Source organism: Sturnus vulgaris, chromosome 5 (genome assembly GCF_052056855.1).
Source record: "Sturnus vulgaris isolate bStuVul1 chromosome 5, bStuVul1.hap1, whole genome shotgun sequence".
NCBI classification, from domain to species: domain Eukaryota; kingdom Metazoa; phylum Chordata; class Aves; order Passeriformes; family Sturnidae; genus Sturnus; species Sturnus vulgaris.
Window position 1 is genome coordinate 26824203 of NC_142247.1, and position 21494 is coordinate 26845696.

General features: G+C 42.8%; 2 protein-coding genes across 3 annotated transcripts in view; one reads left to right on the forward strand and one right to left on the reverse strand.

Annotated features, from left to right (window-relative positions):
* Window positions 1–1458, reverse strand: part of SLC5A8 (solute carrier family 5 member 8) — a 29444-nt gene extending 27986 nt beyond the window's left edge. For both annotated transcript variants that reach the window (XR_015803831.1, XM_014889852.2), the window contains exon 1: window positions 883–1458. Coding sequence is in view for 1 of the 2 variants with exons in the window: in XM_014889852.2 (XP_014745338.1) it covers window positions 883–1215 (333 nt within the window). In the remaining variant the exon portion in view is untranslated. The remainder of the gene's footprint in view (window positions 1–882) is intronic.
* A 13381-nt stretch (window positions 1459–14839) lies between these two features.
* UTP20 (UTP20 small subunit processome component) overlaps window positions 14840–21494 on the forward strand; it is a 63331-nt gene continuing 56676 nt past the window's right edge. Inside the window, exons 1-8 of the mRNA XM_014889832.2 lie at window positions 14840–14966; window positions 15580–15660; window positions 16744–16810; window positions 17001–17133; window positions 17611–17799; window positions 18794–18875; window positions 19956–20093; window positions 20475–20630. Coding sequence (XP_014745318.2) covers window positions 14922–14966; window positions 15580–15660; window positions 16744–16810; window positions 17001–17133; window positions 17611–17799; window positions 18794–18875; window positions 19956–20093; window positions 20475–20630 — 891 coding nt within the window. The 5' untranslated portion in view covers window positions 14840–14921. The remainder of the gene's footprint in view (window positions 14967–15579; window positions 15661–16743; window positions 16811–17000; window positions 17134–17610; window positions 17800–18793; window positions 18876–19955; window positions 20094–20474; window positions 20631–21494) is intronic.

Sequence of the window (21494 nt, forward strand, 5' to 3'; positions counted from 1 at the left end):
AAAGACCAAAGTAGCCAGTCAAGGACTTTCACCTGCACCGATGCTCCTTTTCCAAAGTTCTCTGTGAAATGAGCAGTTTGTTTCCAAATCTGTAGCTAGGAGCTATCTCCATGCAGGAAGATAAATAGGTTACATGGACATTCTGAATCAGACGAAAACACTGACCAGATGCTTCCCCATCCCTGTCAGACTTGACTTGTGATTATCCCACTACCCCAGTTGTCTCCGTGCTGATGGCTACAGCTTTAACTTACACACTGGGCTGAAGACCAGATCAGCCTTATTTCAGTGGAAGTAAGAAAACTTTCACAGACACAGAGCATTTGCTGACCTCCTTGTATAGTCATGATGGAGAAGACATTCGTGTAAGCAGCCTCAGGTGACAAGGGATGTCTTCAAAATCTCTAGGAGCAGCACAAATACATACTCTGCCAAAGGGGGCCTTTTGTGGTAGCATCTAAGCTTAGCAGCCAATCTAGAGGAAGCGTGATGTGATAGCTCTGATTCCTATAGTAGATGCTTTTGTGCTCTGGTTTTAATATATTAATTACAGATGATTAATGACATGTCACCATCCAAGATGCACTAGGATTAATCCACCTACTGAACTGAGTATATGGCATGAGGAAACAAATCTGGTATGACACGTAGTTCGTGAGCTAAGGTAGCAGGGTTAAGGATCACCTGTTTGCAGAGACAGTGTGAGCAGACTTGTGAACAGAGAGAGCTGCAGTCTGCTCTCAGGAGTGTGGTGACACAGGACAGCACACAGTGCAGGGAATTTGGGGAAGAGAAGGTGGAGGGCAGACATGTAGAAAGTAGGCATGAGAAGCCCCTCAGCTCCCTAAAAGCTGGGCAGGGATTCTTTCCACTCCACCTTACCTCATAGGTGCTGGTAATGCCCAGCTTGTAGAAGACAGGCAGGAAGATCTCAGCACTGCACAGCACCACCAGGGCATAGGTGATGGCAAAGATACAGAAGATGGCACCATAGCGGTAGATCTCAGCAGGGGTGCCCAGCACCGTGACGGCTGACATGAAGCTGGCGGTGAGGGACAGTGCCACTGGGAGGGCACTCATGCTGCGGCCGGCCATGAGGAAGTCCTTTGATGTCTTCTGCGCGCCTCCCGCGAAGGCGTAGTAGATGCCAATGATAGCTGAGATGAGCAGCATGGCCGCAAAGACCACATAGTCCCACACGGTGAATTGAGCCATTCTACCGGAGGAACTCACCCTTGGAACCAAAGATCAGAGGGCCTGCTGCTGCCTCCGCAGGGCTGGCACGGGGTGCATAAGCAGAAAGAAGCAGATGGGAACGGGTCCCCGGGGAGGTGCCCCCGCCGAGGTTGGGGCGGGTGCGGTGACACCAGCGACACAGAAGCAAAAAGGTGCAATGCGGTGTCCGCAGGTGGGACAGGTGCGGAGCGGTGCGGTGTCCCCGTCGGGACAGGTGCGCTGCGCAGGTCCCCGCCGCTTGTCCCGGGCGTGGGAGCGGGCTGCGCCGGGAGCCGCTGTGCGAGTGCCGCAGCCGGGACGGCGGGCGGGCCTTATAGGGCCCCGGGGTCCGCTCCTCCCCGCGGCGCTGAGCGCCCCCGCGGAGCGGGAAGGGGCGGCGATCCCGGGGCAGGGCAGCCCGCCCCGCTCCTCCGGACTGCGGGACGGCGCCGCGGCACGGCCCAGCCTGAACGCGGTTACGCCGCAAACTTGGGTCACGGTCCAGAGCTTTCGGAGGGAAGACATTTCACACAAGAGTTCTCCCAGGATGGGAAACCCACCCTCGCTTATTAACATATTCCACCATCTCCCCAAAAGGCGGAGGTAAAAATACCGTTTAGTATATACATTTCCATGAGTTGTGCAGTCTAGAAGGAAACTCACTAAATCAGATTTACCAAGGCAAGTTGCTGAACACTATCCTTGTGCAACAGGGAAACTCTACTACCTGCACTGTGCTCACAGAAGTTTTACTGACAGTCTTCAACTGATCACAGGTTAAAGAGTTAAAGTGCACAGGAATATCACAAATGGAGCTTCACTCACCTTACCCAGAGAGGAATGCATCAAAAACATCTGTGAGATTTTAAGGTCATGCATGTCGGGTGGTGGAGATGCTCCTGTTTCTTAGGCAGCAGTACACGCAGGACTAACACAGCAATTACCGCATTTGGCCACTTTGCCATATATTAGCAACCCCAGATGGGGAATGAAGATGAAAGGATGCCAAAGCTGACTTAAGATATGCTTGATAGCAGTGCAGCCACACACAGTGCACCATGCAGCAGAATTTAGAAGCTTTACACAGTAGCTTTCCATCTTGAGCTGTACATTGGCAAAATGCTATGCTGGAAGTGATTACCTAGTAAAAGTCAGAACCAGGTTGAAAATTAAAAATTACCCTGTTTTCCTTCATGGAAGGTAGAATAATTTTCCTTCCTGCCCAGCCTCTTCTGGCTCTTATCTAGAGCTGGATAAGCTGGAAGTAGTCTTTGTTGCAAGTACTCTGGGTTCAGCTCAAGGTCCTCTGACCTGCCTGTATCTGACCATTTTGAGACATGGTTTTCAGCAGCCTTCTAGAAATGAGCAGACACCTGACAGCCAAGCACAGATGACGGAACACTTCTCTCTCCTTGGGAGCTATGGAATTGCAGGCCTTTTGGACTTATTTCTGAGTTCATATTGAAAGGAGGGGGAGCAGGTGGAAGTCTGTCTGGCAGGATTATTAAGTTGAGCTGTGAAATCATGTCTGTGTGGTCTGGTGTCTAGATGCCTATCTAGGAGTATGAATGTCCCTGAAGAGACAGAAACTGGCCATGGTGTGCAAGTGGTATGTTCTAATCTCACCACAGCAGGTTAGGACATCAGTCTCTAGCCCAGTTACTCTCTAATTACTTATACAATGAGTAAGAGCTTCCAGATGTCCTGTTGAGGAAGAGCAAGAAATAAATTTATGCTCTACACCTACCAATTAGGCTATTGATTCATTGACCATCTGAAGTGGCTGCGCTAAGTCAACTTTTGACAACATGAAAGATGAGAAAGCTTCCAAGCAAAGCTTCAATCAAAACTGGCACATCCCCACTCTGTGCAATGAACTGATGTCCAAAAAAAAGTATTTGTTGTCAAAAAGCATGATCCCTTTATCTCAGGAAGGATATAAATGGGCTCTGGCCCAGACCCACAGCTTGTGTTGTTTGGAGCTTCATGCTCAGTGTCCCTTGTTTGCACTCCTTCAGGAATTACAGTGCTCAAACCATTCAAACAATAACATGCATTTAAAGTATTAATTACACAGGATTAATACAATTTTAATTCTGTCTCTTTATAATTTTTGACATAATGTAAACACAGCAAGTGATAACATGTACTGGAAAACAAATCATGTTTCTTAACTGAAACACAAGCAGCTATGAGGAAATGTACATCACTCTGGTTTCCTTGGTTCTTTTACTAATAGTGTTAAGCAAATTGTCTTTAAAATGTCATCATAACCAGTATGGCATGAAAGGCTGGATCCTCCCATGAGGATGTCTCCACTTTTGGAACCAGAAGCAAATCTGTATGATGGCCATGTTCTAAATCACAGCAAGTGAACCTGGAGAACAGGACTAAATGTTTTTTTCTGGATTTTTCACAGAGGGAACCAAATTAGCTCCACTGGTTTGTGCTGTGTAACAGAGACAGAACTGCAGGTATTTGCTTTTTCTCATCGCTACAATAGATATGTAAATGGCTTCTAAACTCAGAGTGTTATTTCACTGTCTTCTTGTAACACTTTGCCCCATCTCCACTGGGCCTTATGTGGTGTCTCATCTCACTGTCACTGCAACTCTGTTTTTGTAAGATCTACTAACATCAGTGGGATTCAGTGTTTAATAGCAAGAGGGGTAAGATTCACATCTCTCCAATTAAAAGGGCCATGGATCTGACCAAACAAACCCCAGACTGCCCTATGGATTCCAAATGGTTCCTTCCATGTGATTGTATTGGACTCATTTCCGCTATGGGACAGCTCTGTGAAGTGTTACTGGGAGTCTGTAGATAAGGACATTCCCTTCCCATCATTTTTCATGTGGATGGGCCACTGCATTGAGAGATCAGTGGGATGGATTTTCTCCTGTAGACGAGACAAATATATTGAGCCCTGAACTTGGAGAGATGCTGCCCATCTCTCTAAACTAAGTTGTGAAAATAGACTTTGAGGGATTATCCTGCTTGTAGGCAAATATGAGCATGGCCAAAAACAACTGTAAGTGAGGGAAGAGAGCACTGGAGGCCTGGTGACCATTATTCAGCAGTGATGCAAGACACTCTGCATTTTGCTTTGGCAGCCTGGGAGCTTTCCAACTTCCAGTAATTCTTTTCTTGAGTGTGAAGTTTCAGACTGTGTGGGCTTCAGCTGTACCTACACCAGCTGAGCTGAGTTTGCAGATGAAGAACATGCCAATTTTACTCCTGTGTAGTGCCAGGACTGACCACTGTTCTCTGCTGCTTACACAGAGATCAGTTTGGAAACCTTGCCAGAAAATGGCTGGCTGTTGGTAAAAATAAACAAACAAAATAATTTCAAAATAAAATCTGCATAAACAGATGATTTGTTAGGAAATCAGGGATGTGGAATCATGCCCTGTATGTATATATACATGTATGCATGTGGAAGGTGTTTCTTCATGCAATGACCACAGTCCACCATCACCAAATCTAGAGAGACTGCGGTCTCAGAAAGATTAAGGAGCACCGATTGCATTAAAATAGATGGGAAAAAATGCAGGATCCCATAAATATTCCTGTAGAAAGGAAGACTGCTGCAGGACCTGAACTTATATTAGGGAAAGGTGAAACCATTTGAGAGAAAGAACTTAAAAACACAAAATTGCAGGCAAAACTTCTCATCTTCTTAAGTTCACAGGCCAACCAACACTAAGACTCGGTGATATAAGGATCTAGGTTCCATTCACTCCTCTGTTCACAGAGCTACCTGTTTAATTTCCTTTATATCACAGTTACTGTTAGGAAATCAAAATCAATCATTTACTTCTAATTAGACTGATCTTGCTCATAATGCAGTACTTCAAGTAAAAATGCACCTCTTTTACTTTTGGAAGATTTTAATTGCATCAACTGCTTCCTTGAGAAGCCTGTTGCATTTTGGTGTAAAGGAAGCTCATTGCTGATGGTGTTTCATATTTCTGAAGATCAGTTTGGGTGTTTGGATACACCTTAATCTCAACTACTTGCTGTGCTTTTCCCTACACTGTTGTTTTGAATTGCTGAGCATAATATAGCTAGTTACCTGTCTACCAGCAGCATTGGCTTTGCTTCTCCTGATTTAATGCCCCTGATGTGATTTCATCTCAGCCAGCAGCAAAGTACCATGCAGTCACTCAATCACTGCCTGCCCCCCACCTTGCAGTGAAGAGGAGAAAAGGAAAAAAAAGAAAAGTAAAACTCGTGGGTTGAGATGAGAGCAGTTTAATAAGTAAGACAAAATAAAATCTAACAATAATATTTATAATAATGACATTATTAATAATGTTAATTAAAAGGGGTGGTAGGATCCCAAAAGAAACAAGCAATGCATAATACAATTGCCCACAACTCACTGACTGATGCCCAGACCACGCCCGAGCAGCAATTAGCATCTCCTGGCCAACTCAGTTTCTATACTGGCAATGATGTTCTGTAGTATGGAACATACCCTTGGTAAGTTCAGATCAGCTTCCTGGCCATGCTCCCTCCCAGTTTCTTGTGCACCTGCTCACTGGTAGAACATGGGAAACTGAAAGGTCTTGGCTTAGGGTAAGCACAATTTAGCAATAACAAAAACACCAGTGTGTTTTCAACATTCATTTCATACTATATTCAAAATGCAGCACTGTATCAGCTACTAAAAAGAAAATTAACTATCCCAGCCAAAAACAGGGCAGATGTCTTAAAGAAATCTTCCACAGTCTTTTTTGGTGATTTTCTTAGCTTTCTTTTTAGTTATTTTTTGTCAGCCTTTTTTCTGTTAATAGTGTTTGGATATGACAGAATTACCCTGCAAGGGTATTCAGAAGAATACCCTTGGATGAGTTTCTTAGGAATAGTCACCTGGCACATGTATTTTAAGTACAGGGAGTTTCTCTTACAGAGATGTACCATAATTGTTACCTCTTTATTTCCAATAATATCACTAGGCTACATTTCCAAGCATCCTTTTAGAAATTTCTTCCAGTAGTAATTTCATAGAAGTGCCTCTTGCACAGACCGTGTTCTGTTTGTGGGCAATAATGAGGATAAAATTATATTTGCAAGTGTCTTATGTCTTAAAAAACCACCATAAACATAACAAGTTAAGTATTTCAAGAAACGTGGTTCCCTAATTCCATGTCTGTAGCATTTCCAGTCCTCATCCTATCCAAATCTTGTATTCGAAGAGGTGTATATTTGGGAAAGGTCTTTGCTTCAGACCCTAATAATCAAGAAGTCTTTCAGGGTAACAACTTGTTTGCTTGAAGTGTTTGTCCTCTCATGCTTAGCATGTCTGGGACGTGTGGACAGAAAGAGTGACTTGCAAAGAAAGAGACTAACAAGGAGAAAAGAGCCAAAGAGTCACAAAAGTCATGGTTTATGTTGGCATTTTGAATGACACATTCTTAGTTGTTTATTTTTTCTATTTTTTGCATTCCACTGAAATTCGAATGAATGCAGTTTGGTAGAAAAATAATTTAAATGTGAGTAATTAATGGTCTTGAGAAGGAAACTTCAGATTATGTAACCCACTAATACCGACACACCTTTTAAAATCAATAGTGAGTGCTCCAGGATTGAAGGAAGTACTTAAGTTAGCCTTGACTACTGAGCATTTAAATCTGAATGATTAGGAGTCTATAATGCATTTGCTAGAGAATTCTCCTCATTCATCTAAAAGAACAAATTTCAAAATTTATTTATTGATTTTCCATGCAGTGAGATGTAGCATAGATAAATACTTGCTTAAGAGAACAACTAGTATGGGAATAAAATTGTGGTACAGATTTTACTTCTTTAACTCAAATGGATAAATAAGTTACATGTTTGAACTTTATTCCCATGGCTTTGGGATCTTTTGTTTATTTAAGGTGTTCAATTCTGCATCAACAGAATTACAATTCAACTAGTTTGCTTACTTGCAGTTAATGTATGAGAAAGGGCTGTCAAATGTCCACCAGAATGATGAACAGAAAAATGAATCTTTTTCTGAGTAAATTTTTCTGAATTTCCGTATTTTGTTTCTGTTGTTTCCCTCTTTTTTTTCACTACCTGCTATCCAAACTACCTCCGTTCACATGTTCTAGTTGGTGTTATTTTGATATGTGTTTGCTTTAGGTGTACTGTGTACACCTGAAGTTCGGTTATGCAGCTTGGCTCCCTACTGAAGGGAGAGACAGGATCTTCAGAAAGAAAGCGTTACTTTGATATGCTCCCTGGAGGAGCCTGTCTCTTTGCATTTTCTACAGAGGAAGCCTCTGGAAATGAGCCTGCTAGCCTCTTCAAAATACTCTGAAAAATGTTGTCTGCCACTGCCCCAGTGACCTAACTAGCTTTTTTATTATTTTGATTTATTTTTCTAATCATAATCCAGAGTGTCTATCACCAGTTCTGACATCTCCCTTATTATCTGCCTCCCATCCTTCTTTGTAATTGCTACTGCTAAATCCCCTGTGCTCCCTCAATCCTTTCATCTCTGCCTCCATCTCTTTACATTAAGAAACTTTCTCTTTCCCCTCCCTCTCACACTTCTTCTGCAAGAATCCCCTTCTTTTTGTGCCCACAGTCCCATGAGGCATTTCCCCCAAAATTGCTGTTTCCTATCTACTTCATTCTTCCAATTTTTAATGTCTCTAGGAACCGACTGCCTTGCCTCTTTTTTAAACCCCTTTTTGATCGTCTTCAGTTCTTCTTCTGCTCTCTGTCAAGGCTGCCCATGCTGAGATCACACAGACGCATACACTGCTTGGAAATGTTTGAAGGAAGTTATGCATATTTACACCGGCTCTGTGTGTTTAATTGCTTTGTTTCTCAGACATCCTCAAAGCAACATCCATCACCAAAAGTAGATAAGGAAGGAGGTTTTTCCCTCAGGTCCAACGACCTGCATCTGTTGACTTTGGCTTGGCTTGTTTCTTCTGTTTTCCTCTATAATGTGAGATTTGTTGCACCTATTTCTGATGCTATCTGGACATTTCAAATAGCAAATCCCTGAGTTTTCTGGAAAGTGGAAACAATACCAGCACCCTTGGTCTCTCCCAATATGCTGCTGGGACACGCCAGAGGTTTTCTGGCCTCTTGTACTGCAGTCTTATGGTTGTTGCAGGATGCTTAAGGAGTGGTGGATCATCTGTGGTCGGTGGGGGACAGTGGACATATATCATGTTTGATGACCAAACTCCATGGCAGGGGGACTTTATTAATCCAGGCACATTAAGACTCTTAAAATTAATGTCTGTTGCTTTAGTGTATTGCTATCCAGTGTTAGCACTTGTTCAAATAGACTACTGAGTGGGGTTTGATAAAAATGCAGATTTGGGCCTAAGGCAATGAGGAAGAAATAATAACTTTAACATGCTTTTTTAAACAGTCAAAAAAATTTGTATTGATCCAGCGCCATAAAGACTCCACAGCTTGGCAGTTAATACCATCTTAGTGTCACCAAGTTAGTGTTAGCTGTTTGCAAAGTCGGTGAATGATCTGATACACAAGAAGTGCAGCAGTAAATGGCAGTCGAGAAGGAAAAGCATTTGGGCTGCAGCTGGATTTAAGGGACTCCATCTCTTGGTACAGCAGATGCTCTGTATTTGTGCAGTACCATTAGCTGATGATTATTTTAAAGGGGTTCATTTCATCTTACATCAAAAGAGGCACTGCTGAGCACCCTGCAAGTTATCTTCTACTGGCTATGAACACCAGGAGAAATATAGCCCTCTGTGCAGCCAGTAACTATAGCCAGAGAGGTGAACTGCACCCCTATGTTAAGTGCTTGCCCAGTTCAAGCAACCAGGACTTCATCTGCTCCAGACTCTTTTGGATTTTCTCTCTTACTTGCAGGTTGAGGCTCATTTCCTTTTCCTTTATTACTGGAGTGTCAGTCTCCACCTAGATATCTTTTATACAGGGATCCATTATTTCAGTATGTTTGTTTTATCAGTTCTTTCAATGGTTCCTAATTGATCTGATCATAAATTAGACCTACTAATCGGTATTAAAAGCAGCAGGGGAGTCTAAAAACTTACTTAAATTCATGGTAAGAAGGGACAGCCCTATTTTTTTTTCTTAGTGTTAGCAACATCTCTACAGTTACAGCATTAATAAAATTTTTAGGTGTTTTTTTGGGTTGGTTGATTGGCTGGTTGGATGGTTGGCTGGTTGGTTAGTATGGTTTGATTTTTGTTGTGTTTTGTTGGGGTTTTTTTCTGCTTTATATAGACCAATATTGGAAATTTCTCATGAATATCTATAATTTAGCAGCTGGTACCAGCACCTTATGACACAGTGGAAGTGCCAAGAAGGGCTGCTTTGTCTCTTGATGTTGTCTAAATTCTCCCACTTTTCTAAGGTACCCACAAATATTTCACTCAACAGAACACATCAAAATTAGGCTGCTTCCTAGCAGTCTCAGCTTAAGGGTATGTGTGTTTAAATGTTTTTTTCCATACAGTACACTGCAGAGCTGAGATTATTAGACCTTTTCTTCAAAGTTCCAGCTTTTGTACACTCTGTCTCTTGGATCTATGAGATCAAGAATGGATAACTGAAGTACTGACTCTATTGGAACCTGCGAGCAAAGTTAGAGCTGCATGAATACTATGACAGTTCAAACTTCAAATAAAAACCAAAGGCAACAAATTAATTAGCCAAAACATCAAACCTACATACCTAACTTTTGTTGCATGAATGAGCTGGATGCAGAGATATGAAGAACAGTACCAATTGATTTGTACATAACCTTCTATTCCATGCCAAGAGCATACCATTCCCTTCAGTGAGCTTGGTCTTATTTTCCCCTGAATGGCATGCTGTAAACGGACTGTTAGTAGTCCCAGACAGACAGCCTGAAATCCAGATGGTTTCTGTCAAATCCAAATACCTCTCATTTTAATGGTGAGTGTGAAGTGCAGAAGAGCATTCACATCTCTTTTGGGAAACAAGACTCCATCCTGCCTTTTAATTTTCCTTTCCATGCTCCATGATTCCTCTGTGAATCCTCCTCCTGCTGTTTCTATTACTGTTGCTTTCAACAAGGCTGTAGCCAGTTCTGCTGCTGCTGTGGATGAGTAGCAGTAGCACCACTGCAAACCTCTCTTGTCCTGAGGCTATCTATATACATGTGGTCTGTGCAGAAATCAGACCCTGTTTTTAACTAACACAAGGAGATTCAAAAACTTTCTTCTCCACTCGAAAAAACCAACCAAACAAAAACCAAACATAAAACCCAAAAACCAAACCAAAACAAACCACAAAAAAACAATTAAAAAAACCAAAAAACAACCAACCAAACAAACAAAACCACAAAAACCCCACCACACAACAAACAGAAAACCAAAGCCTAAAAAATAACCCAGGTGGCCATTCCTACTGGGCAGAAAACTAGCACAAATCAAAATTGTGCCAGGATTGTGTTGATGATTTATTGGTGTGGACAGTCCCTGTGCCCTGGCACTGTTCAGTTTCCTTTAAGAGATGGAGCTAGTGCAGCCCACCTGTCATTGGTTGGGGTTTTTTGGGGTTCCTTTGGGATCCCTGAGTGCTTCTGCAGCTCTCAGTGATGAAGCACTTTCACGAGCCTTGCCCAGATAGAATTGTGGCTCAGGGTGAGCTCTCAGAGCAGTGAGAAAAGAAACCAGCATATGCAGAGAGGCACAAATCCATAGTTTATTCTATGAAGGCATCCTAGCTAGCATATACCAATGGCTATTGTTTTACAGGGGTTCTTATATCTTTTGAGGGTTTTACAATTTGCACCAATTACCCAGGGAATTCTACTTTCTAACCAATCCCTGAGGGATTTTACATTCAAAGCTGGCCTATGGATACTAAAAGAACATGAACCACTAATATCGAAGATAGACAAGAGGATTTTCCAAGGGGGGGAAGCTAAATTCCTTTTGTATTCGTCATTTCACAAGATATTTCTTATCTCTAAGCTATGGTTTTCCAAGGAGCTTGTTCTGAGGATGCAGGGAAACTTTCTTCTGTGTTTTCTGCTCCCTCCACACCCACCTATTTCAGCTCTGCAGCAGGACCCTGACTGGAAATAGATGTCACTCACCTAGGTGTGTCAAGAATTGAACCAGGTTGTCAGTGCCTCTTTCTATGAGGAAAGTTCCTAAATTCAGGATATTTCAGACAGAAAATCTGGGATCTGTATTCCAGCCCTTGTTCTAACCCTCCATGATCAGCAAACCTAAGGGTAGATTAAATTTTCCCCATGACTTAGCTAGCATTGACCTGGAGTTGCATTATTTGCAGAATCCCTATGCTTCAGGCATATTAGAAAAAATGTGGCCAAACAGTTCCAACAGATTGCAGAACAGGATTCCAGAATCTTGTCTGCTTTGATTTTGAAGCACTCTCTACAACATCCTACATAATCTTGTGGAGTTTTCTCTCACAAGGCAAGGCAAAATGCCAGCTAGAAGCTGAGGAGGAAACTGGCAGTGAAAATATGTCATTGTGTTACAAAGGGCTTATTTTACTTTGCAGACAAATTTAAAAATTATAAATTTGTTTGCTTCAGTTGAAAGAATACACCAAACTGCATGATACACTTGTATAACCTGCCTTCAACTCATGCCAACTTCCCCCTACAGGAGGATTTTTAAGAGCTCCTGTGATGCAGTAGCTTTACAGCCACATCCACCCCAGGTCCTGCACCCCACCTGTGTGGTGACTCAAGATAGGCAAAGAGAAAGGCTTCTGGGTTCACAGCCAGCTCAGATAACTGTTTAGTGTCTTTAATATTGGTTGAGCAGCCTAGCTTCGGGCATCCAAGATTGGAAGTCATTTAGTCTAATTCACAGTTGTTTCTGTTCTTCTATTAGCCTGTTAACTTTCATTTTGAAAGGGAAAATCCTCTCACAATATAATTACCTACACAAGCTCCACCATGCCTCTATGAATATGGTAGGAAAATGAAAATTTGATCTTACACCTGTGCACCTATGCAATCTACAACATTCTCTGGTTAAAAATAGGCCAACCTGGCTGCTCATTGTCTTGTGTCAGGTAACATGTCCTCTAAGTCAGAAACTCAGTGTCATATGGGCTTCAGGAGTACGTGTTGTGCTTGTGATTAATACACAGAAAAGTATGACAGAAGTAGGGCAACTTGGTAACAGTTTGGATTACTATGTATTTATTTATGTAGTTATTGAGCCATGTCATCTGGGGGGCATCCACAGGGGCAGTTCTAGATATGCACATATAATGGGGTCATCCAGACTTTCTGAGACCACCAATTCTAGGATAAATTCTATTCTAACACAGATGTTTCGAGTACAAGAACCTGTCTAGATCTTAAGTAAATATAAAAGGAGTCTGAAGTTGATGCTCAAAGGCAGACACACGCATTGTAAATCTGTAGGTTATTTGAGATGAATTCTGCCCTGTGAGAGCATCCTGGGTTAAATATTGAGGTATTTCACCCCAATTACTGTTATTAGGCTAAACTACACATTACCAGAAGGCAAGCCTGCTTTGCTTCTACATAAAAGTGGCTCTTGCTGAGTCCAGCAAGTAGATTTTGAACTGCAGGACTAAAATGCCCAGAAATGGAGGAGACATAGGAATTTTAGACCTGTTTCAAAAGTGCTGATGGATTAGAGTCAGGGACTAGTAGCTGTAGCCCACACTGAGTCTTTGAAGAAGTCAGATCTGCATTGGTGACTACTTTGGTAGACATGCATGCATTACTTTACAAAGCTTTCCTCTACGTGCCTCTACAGGTATTACTACCAATAAGTCATTGCTCTTCAGAAGGCCATCTGCTTTTAATTTTTAATGCCTCCAGCATAGATTTCTGAAGGAGAATTGCTGGCAGGGACCATCAGATAATCACAGGGTGCTGGAGCTGGGGCCTGCCCAGAGATGGGAAAACCATCTCTTAGTGGAAAAGTAAAAGAATAAGGCCTGAGGCATTGCAGTCAGAGGGGAATGTATGTAGTAAAGATATTGTTAACATAACTGCAGCTCATATACAAGTGGGGAAGGGCCCTTCTGAGTCACTGAATCTTGCCAGCTGAGGCACCAGACCTACTGTCCTGGCCATACTGGTATTGGTATCTGGGCTACTAGCCTGAGGCTCACTCAGCTGTACATCCAAGTGTGGTATTCAGTGCTGGCTGAAATGCAGTCCATGAATAGCTCTTGCAACCAGAAACTCTCAGGAATATTAGCAGCTGCAGGTCTACTCTGTCTCAATCTTCTAAGAAATTGCCAGTTTACAAACACAAAAAAGCATTTTTAGCCTTTAAAAATTTCCTGTAATGTCTTCTATTTTTGCTGATCATGACTTCTGCATGATTCAGAGCACACCTGAGTTCTTCTCCCCATTACTTTACATGAATGTCAGATTTTGCTCATTTCCTTGGATGATATTGTAGTGCATGCATCCTGCAAAGTTCTACAGCTTTGCTGTAGATGCTATTCATAATGAAAAAAGATCTTGTAGACTGTTTTCCATAAGTATACAATATGTAGGAGACATAGTAAGGGAATTTACTAACCACTTCTGGAGGGTTATTTGTGCTCTTAAACAGTTGCATATTGGTGCCTAAGCTCTTGTGGATCTAGACCTCTCAATATGCTTTTAGCTGCACTTTCTATGGAGATATTTGGCCTTGAAATCACTTAAGCCAACCTTTTCAGACTTAAATGCCTAATTAGGCATTCTCTTCCCACCTAATGTAAATGCCAGAAGTCCTTTCTATTTCTACAGCAGAAGAGCAAGGTTTAAAGCTAACAGCTGTCTCGGTAGCTCTGACTCCACAGGTGCTGAAGCAAGCACGTTCTCCTACCTGTCCAGATGATTATCACGTTATGGCTTACTGCCTGCCTGTGGGCAGCCTTTCTGGATGCACCTGGCGGTGTTCAACCTGTTCGGTCTGTTCGAAGCTGTGGGTCCCTACGTGCTCCTAATCGTGAACTTCAGCGGTGCTCAAATCCACCTTTATTTCCATCTGAATAACCTGCAAGCCTGGTTTCTGAAAGTGGCCTTGAGCTGCCTGTGGCAGGCAGGACAGGCAGCCTCGGCAGCGCCAAATTCTCAAGCTGTGCAAAACTGAACCTCGAACGATCGCGTGGTTCTGAGCTGATTGTACCACACTGCCCACACCAAAGCTCCTTCCAACCTGGCTTCATCTCCCTCCTCGCTCACGCGTGCTTCTCCTCCCGCAACTGCAGCCTCGGCAGGAGTTCCCAAAAGCCGCGGAATTGCAAGGGACGGCCAGTCCGTAACTATTTGCTCTTGTGCGAGGACTTGGTTTGCACGTACTTTGTCTGCGATGGACGTTTTTATTTAAACTACTACTTTAAAATCACTACTAAGATCAGTAGGCAGTGGCTGTTTCGGGACGAGCCATCAGTGCTGTGCCGTGGGCTGCACTGGTCTTTGCTGGGCACCATCGCGGCCTCCCCCTGATACCGAGGTGCCCCAGCCCGCCGCTCTACAGCACAGACGGCGGCGGAGCGAGACTGCTCTGCCCAGAGCTCACACCGAATCGCCGCTCGCTGCCAAGGTGAGCCGGGGACAGGAGCTCCCACTGCTCCGGGTCTCGCCCAGCATCGCCCGCCCCTTCCGCCGGCGGTCCCTCCCCTGCTCCCGGCAGCCCGTGCCCGGCATGGCGGCGCCCAGCTCGTAGGGCCGCACGTGAGGGACTCGCTGTGAGGCCGCAGCCGCCGCCACCATGAAGAGCAAACCCTCGGCCCACAAGTCGGGCAACACGCACCGGGTGAGCGTCCGCCCGGACGCGGCTGCTGGGCGAGGAAAGGGAGCTCAGGCTTCCGCCGCCGGTGTTAGCGCAGTGGCCGTGCCCGGCTGCCGAAGCGGCACCGCGGCAGGAGGCGCGGGGGCGGCGGCGTGGCGGGGTGTGCTCAGCGCTACGAGGGGCCCGGCCGAGACAGCGGGGCTGGAGAGCGGCCGCTGCTTCGTACCCGGCAGCTCCGGCAGCCGAGTCACCGGCCCTGACTGGCGGCAGGCGCACCACCGCCCTCGTGTAGGAAACTGACACAATTCAATGAAATTAACTTGGGTCTTCATTCAGGAAGGCTGAGAGCGGGGCAGCTGGCTGAAATCTGGGTAGATTTCTCTGCCTCTCTTTCATCGTGTAGTGCAGACGTGTGGGCTGTGAGCCTCGATTTTGCAGGTCGGGGTGGGGAGGGTAGAGGTTCAGTCCTGCCCCTGGGCGTTTTGCTTTGATCTTCTTGTAGGGCTGTTATTGAGGGGTGTTATCTGGCAGCCCGTCTTTAGAAGTGGGGTTTCTGTTTGCAGTGTGTGTGCTACGGAGAGAGATTTGTAAGGGTTGTGCTCAGAATCAAGCAAGAAACGTGTCTTTTTTTTTGCAGTTTCTTACCTTTTCAGAGCGCCTAAGCAACATTAATATTGATATTATTCATCGGATTGACAGAACTGGGAGCTATGCTGAGGTGAGAGCAGCAGTTGTGATTATTTTCTGAAATTACATCACAAGTAGATATACTCCATGAAAGAGTCACTTAAGAAATTTATTTAGGAGGAAATTGGAAAGAAGCTCCTGCAAGAACTGCTTTTTCTAGAGTCTCATGCTTTGTTCCCTTTTACTTTTTCACCTGGTTTGCAGTATTACCATAGAGGCACTTAGACAGTACCACCTTAATGTCTTCCATGTGGCTGGTGGGCCTGTTTCTGAACATGAAAGATGCTGCTGTGTCATTTAGCAGTCCTAGGACCAGACTTGAAAAGACTTGCAGGTGCTGAGTAGTTGCAATAGAATCAGAAGTTTGAAAATCATAAGTTGGAAAAGACCTCATAAGATTATTGAGTCCGACTGTTAATCTGACACTGTCAGGTTCATCATTAAACGATGTCCCTGTGGTTAAATATTTCTGGAGATGATTACTCAACTACTTCTTAGGGCAGCCCGTTCTAATTCCTGTCCACCCTTTCAGTGAAGAAATTTTTCCTGATATCCTGCTCTAAACCTGCTCTAGCACAACTTCAGGCCATTTCCTCTTATCCTATCACTTGTTACCTGGGAGAAGAGATTGACACCCACATACTGGCAGCATGTGTATAAAGCACGAGCATGTATCTTTATAGATCACAAGGGTCATTTCTATGTGTCACATAAGTCATCATTATGATTGAAGTGCTTTATAGGTTATTGTCACCTGGCCTACTGGGTTTTTCTCCAGATCTTCCCACTCAATAGTTGTCAGGGTGCCAAAAGAAGTCCCAAGGCACTGTGCTGGGTGAACTATGGCACAGCATCTTAGATATCAAGGCCGGTCAACAGAGATATAAAAAGCAATTATGTAAACAAATGTCACCAGAAAATATTTTCAAATGTGTTTTGAATATTAAAGAAAGACTTATTTTCAGGGAAACTCCTGTTGAAATTAGTAATGGAGATTTCTTAGAATATTCTTTAAATGTTTAAGGTACTTGATAGTTGTGTTCATTTGAACCTCTCATCTTCACAGGACACATTCATTAGGATTGGTAGCTATTGTTCATCTTTGTTTTGGCAGGAGGTTGAAACGTACTTTTTTGAAGGACTGCGGAAATGGAAGGAACTGAACCTCACTCAGCATTTTGGTATGTCATTTATATTCATGTTTCCTGCTTTCCATAGACTGCTAAATATGTTTTTTCTTCCTTCAGAGCCCAGTGGGAGATTACTGGTTTTTGGACTGGGCTCTGGAGCACTGTTTGTTATTCTTTAACACCCTACATGTTTACCAGGGACTGGGCAGTTTTCAGGGCTTCTCTTTTGTTGTTTGAACAGTGCAATTCTACAAGGAAGTGGCCAACAAATGCCAGTCCTTCAACCAGCTGGTTTATTACCAAAGTGCTGTTGTGCAGAGCTTGAAGACACATTTGCAAGTCGAAGGCAGTCTTGCTTACCAACCCCTATTAAAGTAAGTATAAGGTCACAAAAAGTAGCCATAAGCCTTGATGGTATTACAATTAAGTATTAATTGTGCTATAAGTGTTCTTTATCTTTATTGTGCCTGAAGAAAATAAGCAATGAGATACCCAAAGTGGTCATATTTCCCTGATAGAGCTTTATGGTCTTAAGTCTTAAAAAAATATAGTTGTGACAAGGCAAACAAATTAGCTGGAGTACTTACTGAATGTCAGACATTCTATTAATGTGCTTTGTTTGATGTTAATAATTTGTTTTCTTGTTCACTGCTGTCTGGTTGATTTTTCAAAAATCTTAAGATTCTTGCCATCCACAGCTGCCTAATAGGTGATATTTTTCAAAAAGTGAAAAGTAAAAGTCATGCTGCCTTTCTTTCCAAAGAGACTGTGCTAGATTATGCAATGTTTGACTAGGATTTATTGGTTTGTTTTTGAGGTGCACTAACACAGGCATATTTTCTGAAACACAGTCTGGTGGTGCAGCTGGCTCGAGATCTTCAGGCTGACTTCTATCCTCACTTCCATGACTTCTTCCTGGCCATCACCAAATTACTAGATACGCAGGACACAGAGCTGCTAGAATGGGCTTTTACTTCTCTTTCCTATCTCTACAAGTATTTGTGGAGATTGATGGTGAAGGACATACACAACATTTACAGGTAAAAACCGTATTTAATGTCTATGTTGATCAGCAGTTACTAGATGCTGTAGAAATGTAAATGCCACATGAAGACATGGCTTAATGCTTCATTATACTTTTAAGCATGCTTTCTCAGCTTTTCTCAGAGAGAAACTTGCCAAGCTCCAGGGAGTTACCAAATGCGAGGACTTCTGGGCTTGGGAGTTCCTGATCTGCAGGTTCTTGAAGGCTGATTTTCTATGTGCTTGCTGTGTTTTTAAACCTTTCTCAAGTGTCTGCTTTTGGCAGCTGCTGTAGACTGACTGAGCATGTGGCCTGACGCAGTGTGACCACTTGTTCAGTCTTACATTGCTGATGTAGCTGGGCTCTTCCTTTTGACATAGACAGTGGTTCCATGTTTCTTCCTCCTAATTTCAGTTTGGATTAGATGGAGCAAAAAACTGGTTACAGATTTCCTCCCCAGCCCAGGCTAAGGTGTTGAACATATTGAAAAATTATCTGTTCAGTTTGACTCTAAGGCACCATTCCTTCTCCAGAGAACCTGTGATGAGCCAACTGCCACTGTTACTGATACCAGCAAACTGCAAATATTTATCAGCCTTGCAAACTGAATCTTTCAAAACTTTTACGTGTACAGGAAAGCCTGTTGGCTCAACTGAAATAGAAATCTGACATATAAATCAATTTTCATTTCACTTATTGCTGCTAAACATACATCTTGAAAATCTTGATGCTGCAATTGAATCTGTATGGATCTGCAGATTTGAAAGATATTTCTGATTGTGACTTAATTTGCCTGGCACTGTCATTTTACCTTCTTTGAAAAACTCTTGTTCTTTATGCAGGGAGAGTGGAAAGGAATCTAGGTGAGGGAAGGTATTGGCCCTCTCTAGAAGGACAGGTTCTTAGTTTTTGTAAAAAGTGGTAATGTAAACTGGAAACAATTTTTGTAACCAGCTGATGGCAATTCTTGTATTTCCCCAAAGACAATGGATTATTTTGTGTCTTTATAGCCTGTACAGCACCCTACTGGCTCACAACAAACTCCACATTAGAAATTTTGCTGCTGAAAGTTTTGTCTTTCTAATGAGAAAGGTAAGTGGGATGTTTGTACTTTGGTACTATATTAATTTTGAGGTGGTTTTTAGGTTCAATGTGCAATATTAAGTTTTCTCCAAAGAAGGGTTAACAAGGTCTGAACTGGTATACAGCATGTCCTGAGTTGTCATTTTTTGTCATTTTGTTGTTTTTTGGGGTTTTTTTTGTCATGCTGAGAATGTCATGCCTTCTGTGTCAGTAGTGGCAAATAGAGGCCTTAGCACTCTATTTAGAGATGTTAAACTAAATGTCTGTGGTTTGTTTAACTAAAATGACTAGAAATAGTAAGGTAATCCTGCAGAAGGGAGGCTTGAATTTGTATATGTGTATTTGCCCACTGGCTTTTTCATGAATACTTAAAGGCATTTGTAGAACTGAAATCTTGTGACGTTTTTGCATCACTGTATGTAACATTTGCAGGCAGATCAGCCAAGATCAGACAGCAGCCTTTCATGGAGTAAGGAAAGAGAGTGGTAGTTGTTGGGTTTTCTTTAGTCAAAACATACTAAAGCCAGAATTCCTCAGACTGGCTAGCAAGTTTGAGTATCCTCATTTTTCTCCTAAGCTGAGAGACCTTAATAAAGCATGTTCATTTGATTGTTTTTGGAAATTTCTGAACTGTAAGTCAAATCCTCAGAAACTGAGGTGTTCAAATATCATGCCAGAAGTCCCCGCAGTATTCTCAAGTGTGGTTCTAGTTTTGGATGGCTGGATTCTGTGTTCAGCTGATCCATGTCTCTCTCATCAAGACAGGGACTTTTTTGTTTCAGTTGTGACCAGTTTAACAGCTCGTTTATGTACGTGTTTAAGATCATGAGAAGACTAACCCATATATTTCAGCTGCAGTCACTCCAGCAGACCTGTATACGTTCTGGGGCTATGGGACCTGCAGTGACTGAATAGCTAATCAAATTTCTTCTTTGAATTTCCTTGTGTGGTCACAGAAATAATGAGTTTGAGCTGTTATGGGAAGGCAGGACAAGGAGAGCAACATGGTCTGTGGAGCCTTTTGATTGCGTCTATGCATCTGGCAGCTCTGAATAGAAGATAACATTTTTTTCTCCATATGTTTTGTAGGTTTCTGATAAAAGCGAACTCTTCAATTTAATGCTCCGTGACCTAGGAGAGCACCCCGAGAAGGTGGAAGGTGTAGGACAGCTGCTTTTTGAGATGTGCAAGGGTGTTCGAAACATGTTCCACTCTTGTGCAGAGACGGTAAAGACAAAATTGCTGCTTTAACTGTTACTGTAATGAGCCTTAGGCAGTGCTCACTGAAATCATCCAGTGTTTTCTCGTTCACCTCAGTGGATCCTTGGTGATAAGCATGTTGGTAATTACTTGGTAAGATCTGAAAGCCTTCTAAGAATTTTTTGAGCAGGAAGGTTGTTTTAAATAATTCCTTTGCAATATTACTGTGTACTGAAATCATACTTCTTGCTAATATTTCAGATTTTAGGTGATAACCTTTTTGTATTACTTGTAGTCATTCTAGAAAGAATTTAGATCACTGGAATATTTTAACAATACGTTGCACTAATTAGTTTTAGGATTACTAGATTTATTTTCTAAGTGTAAGGACACTCTTTTCCTGTGCAGGCTATGAAGTTAATTCTGTTGAAGCTGGGGCCTATTACTGAAAAAGAAATTGAGCTACCATGGGTAGCTGTTGGAGAAGCCTTCGAGCAAATGATTAAATCAGCTGCAGTGCATGTCCATAAGGAGCATTTTGACATTGTCTTCAAGTGCCTGGAGGTACTCTGATTATTCTTCTTCTTACTGTTATTTTTTTATTCATGAGTGACAGAGAAAAAAATCTGCACTTACTGAGGAAAATATTTGTGTTTTACTGGACCAGAACTGTTCTTTTTCCTGCATAAAATACATAAAATACAAAGTCATTGGAAACATAAAATACAAAGTTCTAAGTTCAGAGTTATCCTGTGGCTGTTTTCTGAGTGAGGAAGGAATGACTGTAGGTGAGACTTGGAACTCAGTCCTGTGGCTGTGCAAGGATGATTTGTTCAGTCTGCCTTTGCACACGTTGCAGAACCATTGCTGGAATGCAGTGCTTGTTGCTGCAGTGCAGTGCAATAGTTGCTGAACTATTGGTGGTTCAAAACCACTTTATGACAGTAAAAGGGAAGGTTTTTGCCCTACAGATCTTTTTAAAGCAAGGAGTTGGGTTAAATCTGGAAATCCAAGGTTGAATCTTACAGCCAGGCACTGAAAATCAGAATGTTTTCAGTCTTGGTGTTCCTGTGTTGCTGCTTGGTGGTTACGCTCTGGTTTGAAGGAGCACAGCTGAGTACTGTGGGCTGTGCTGTATTGGATCAGGGTGATGTGGAATAATCAGCCATGACACAGCCTGGCAGTATGTTTTACTTCCTTGACCAGTATTTAAAAGTTTGCAAACATCTGGTAGAGGGATTGGCTAAGGGGGATTGAATCCTCTTGCAACTGATAACAGACTGTCAGTTGTGCTCCTCAGAGGGATGAAAGAAAAAACTGCAGGAAATAGTTCACGTGAGCTTTTTTAGGGTAGTCCTTCCAGCATGGGTAAATAATTCCTATTGGTTCCTTCTTGAGACTGCTTTCCTGTGACTAACCAGTTGCATG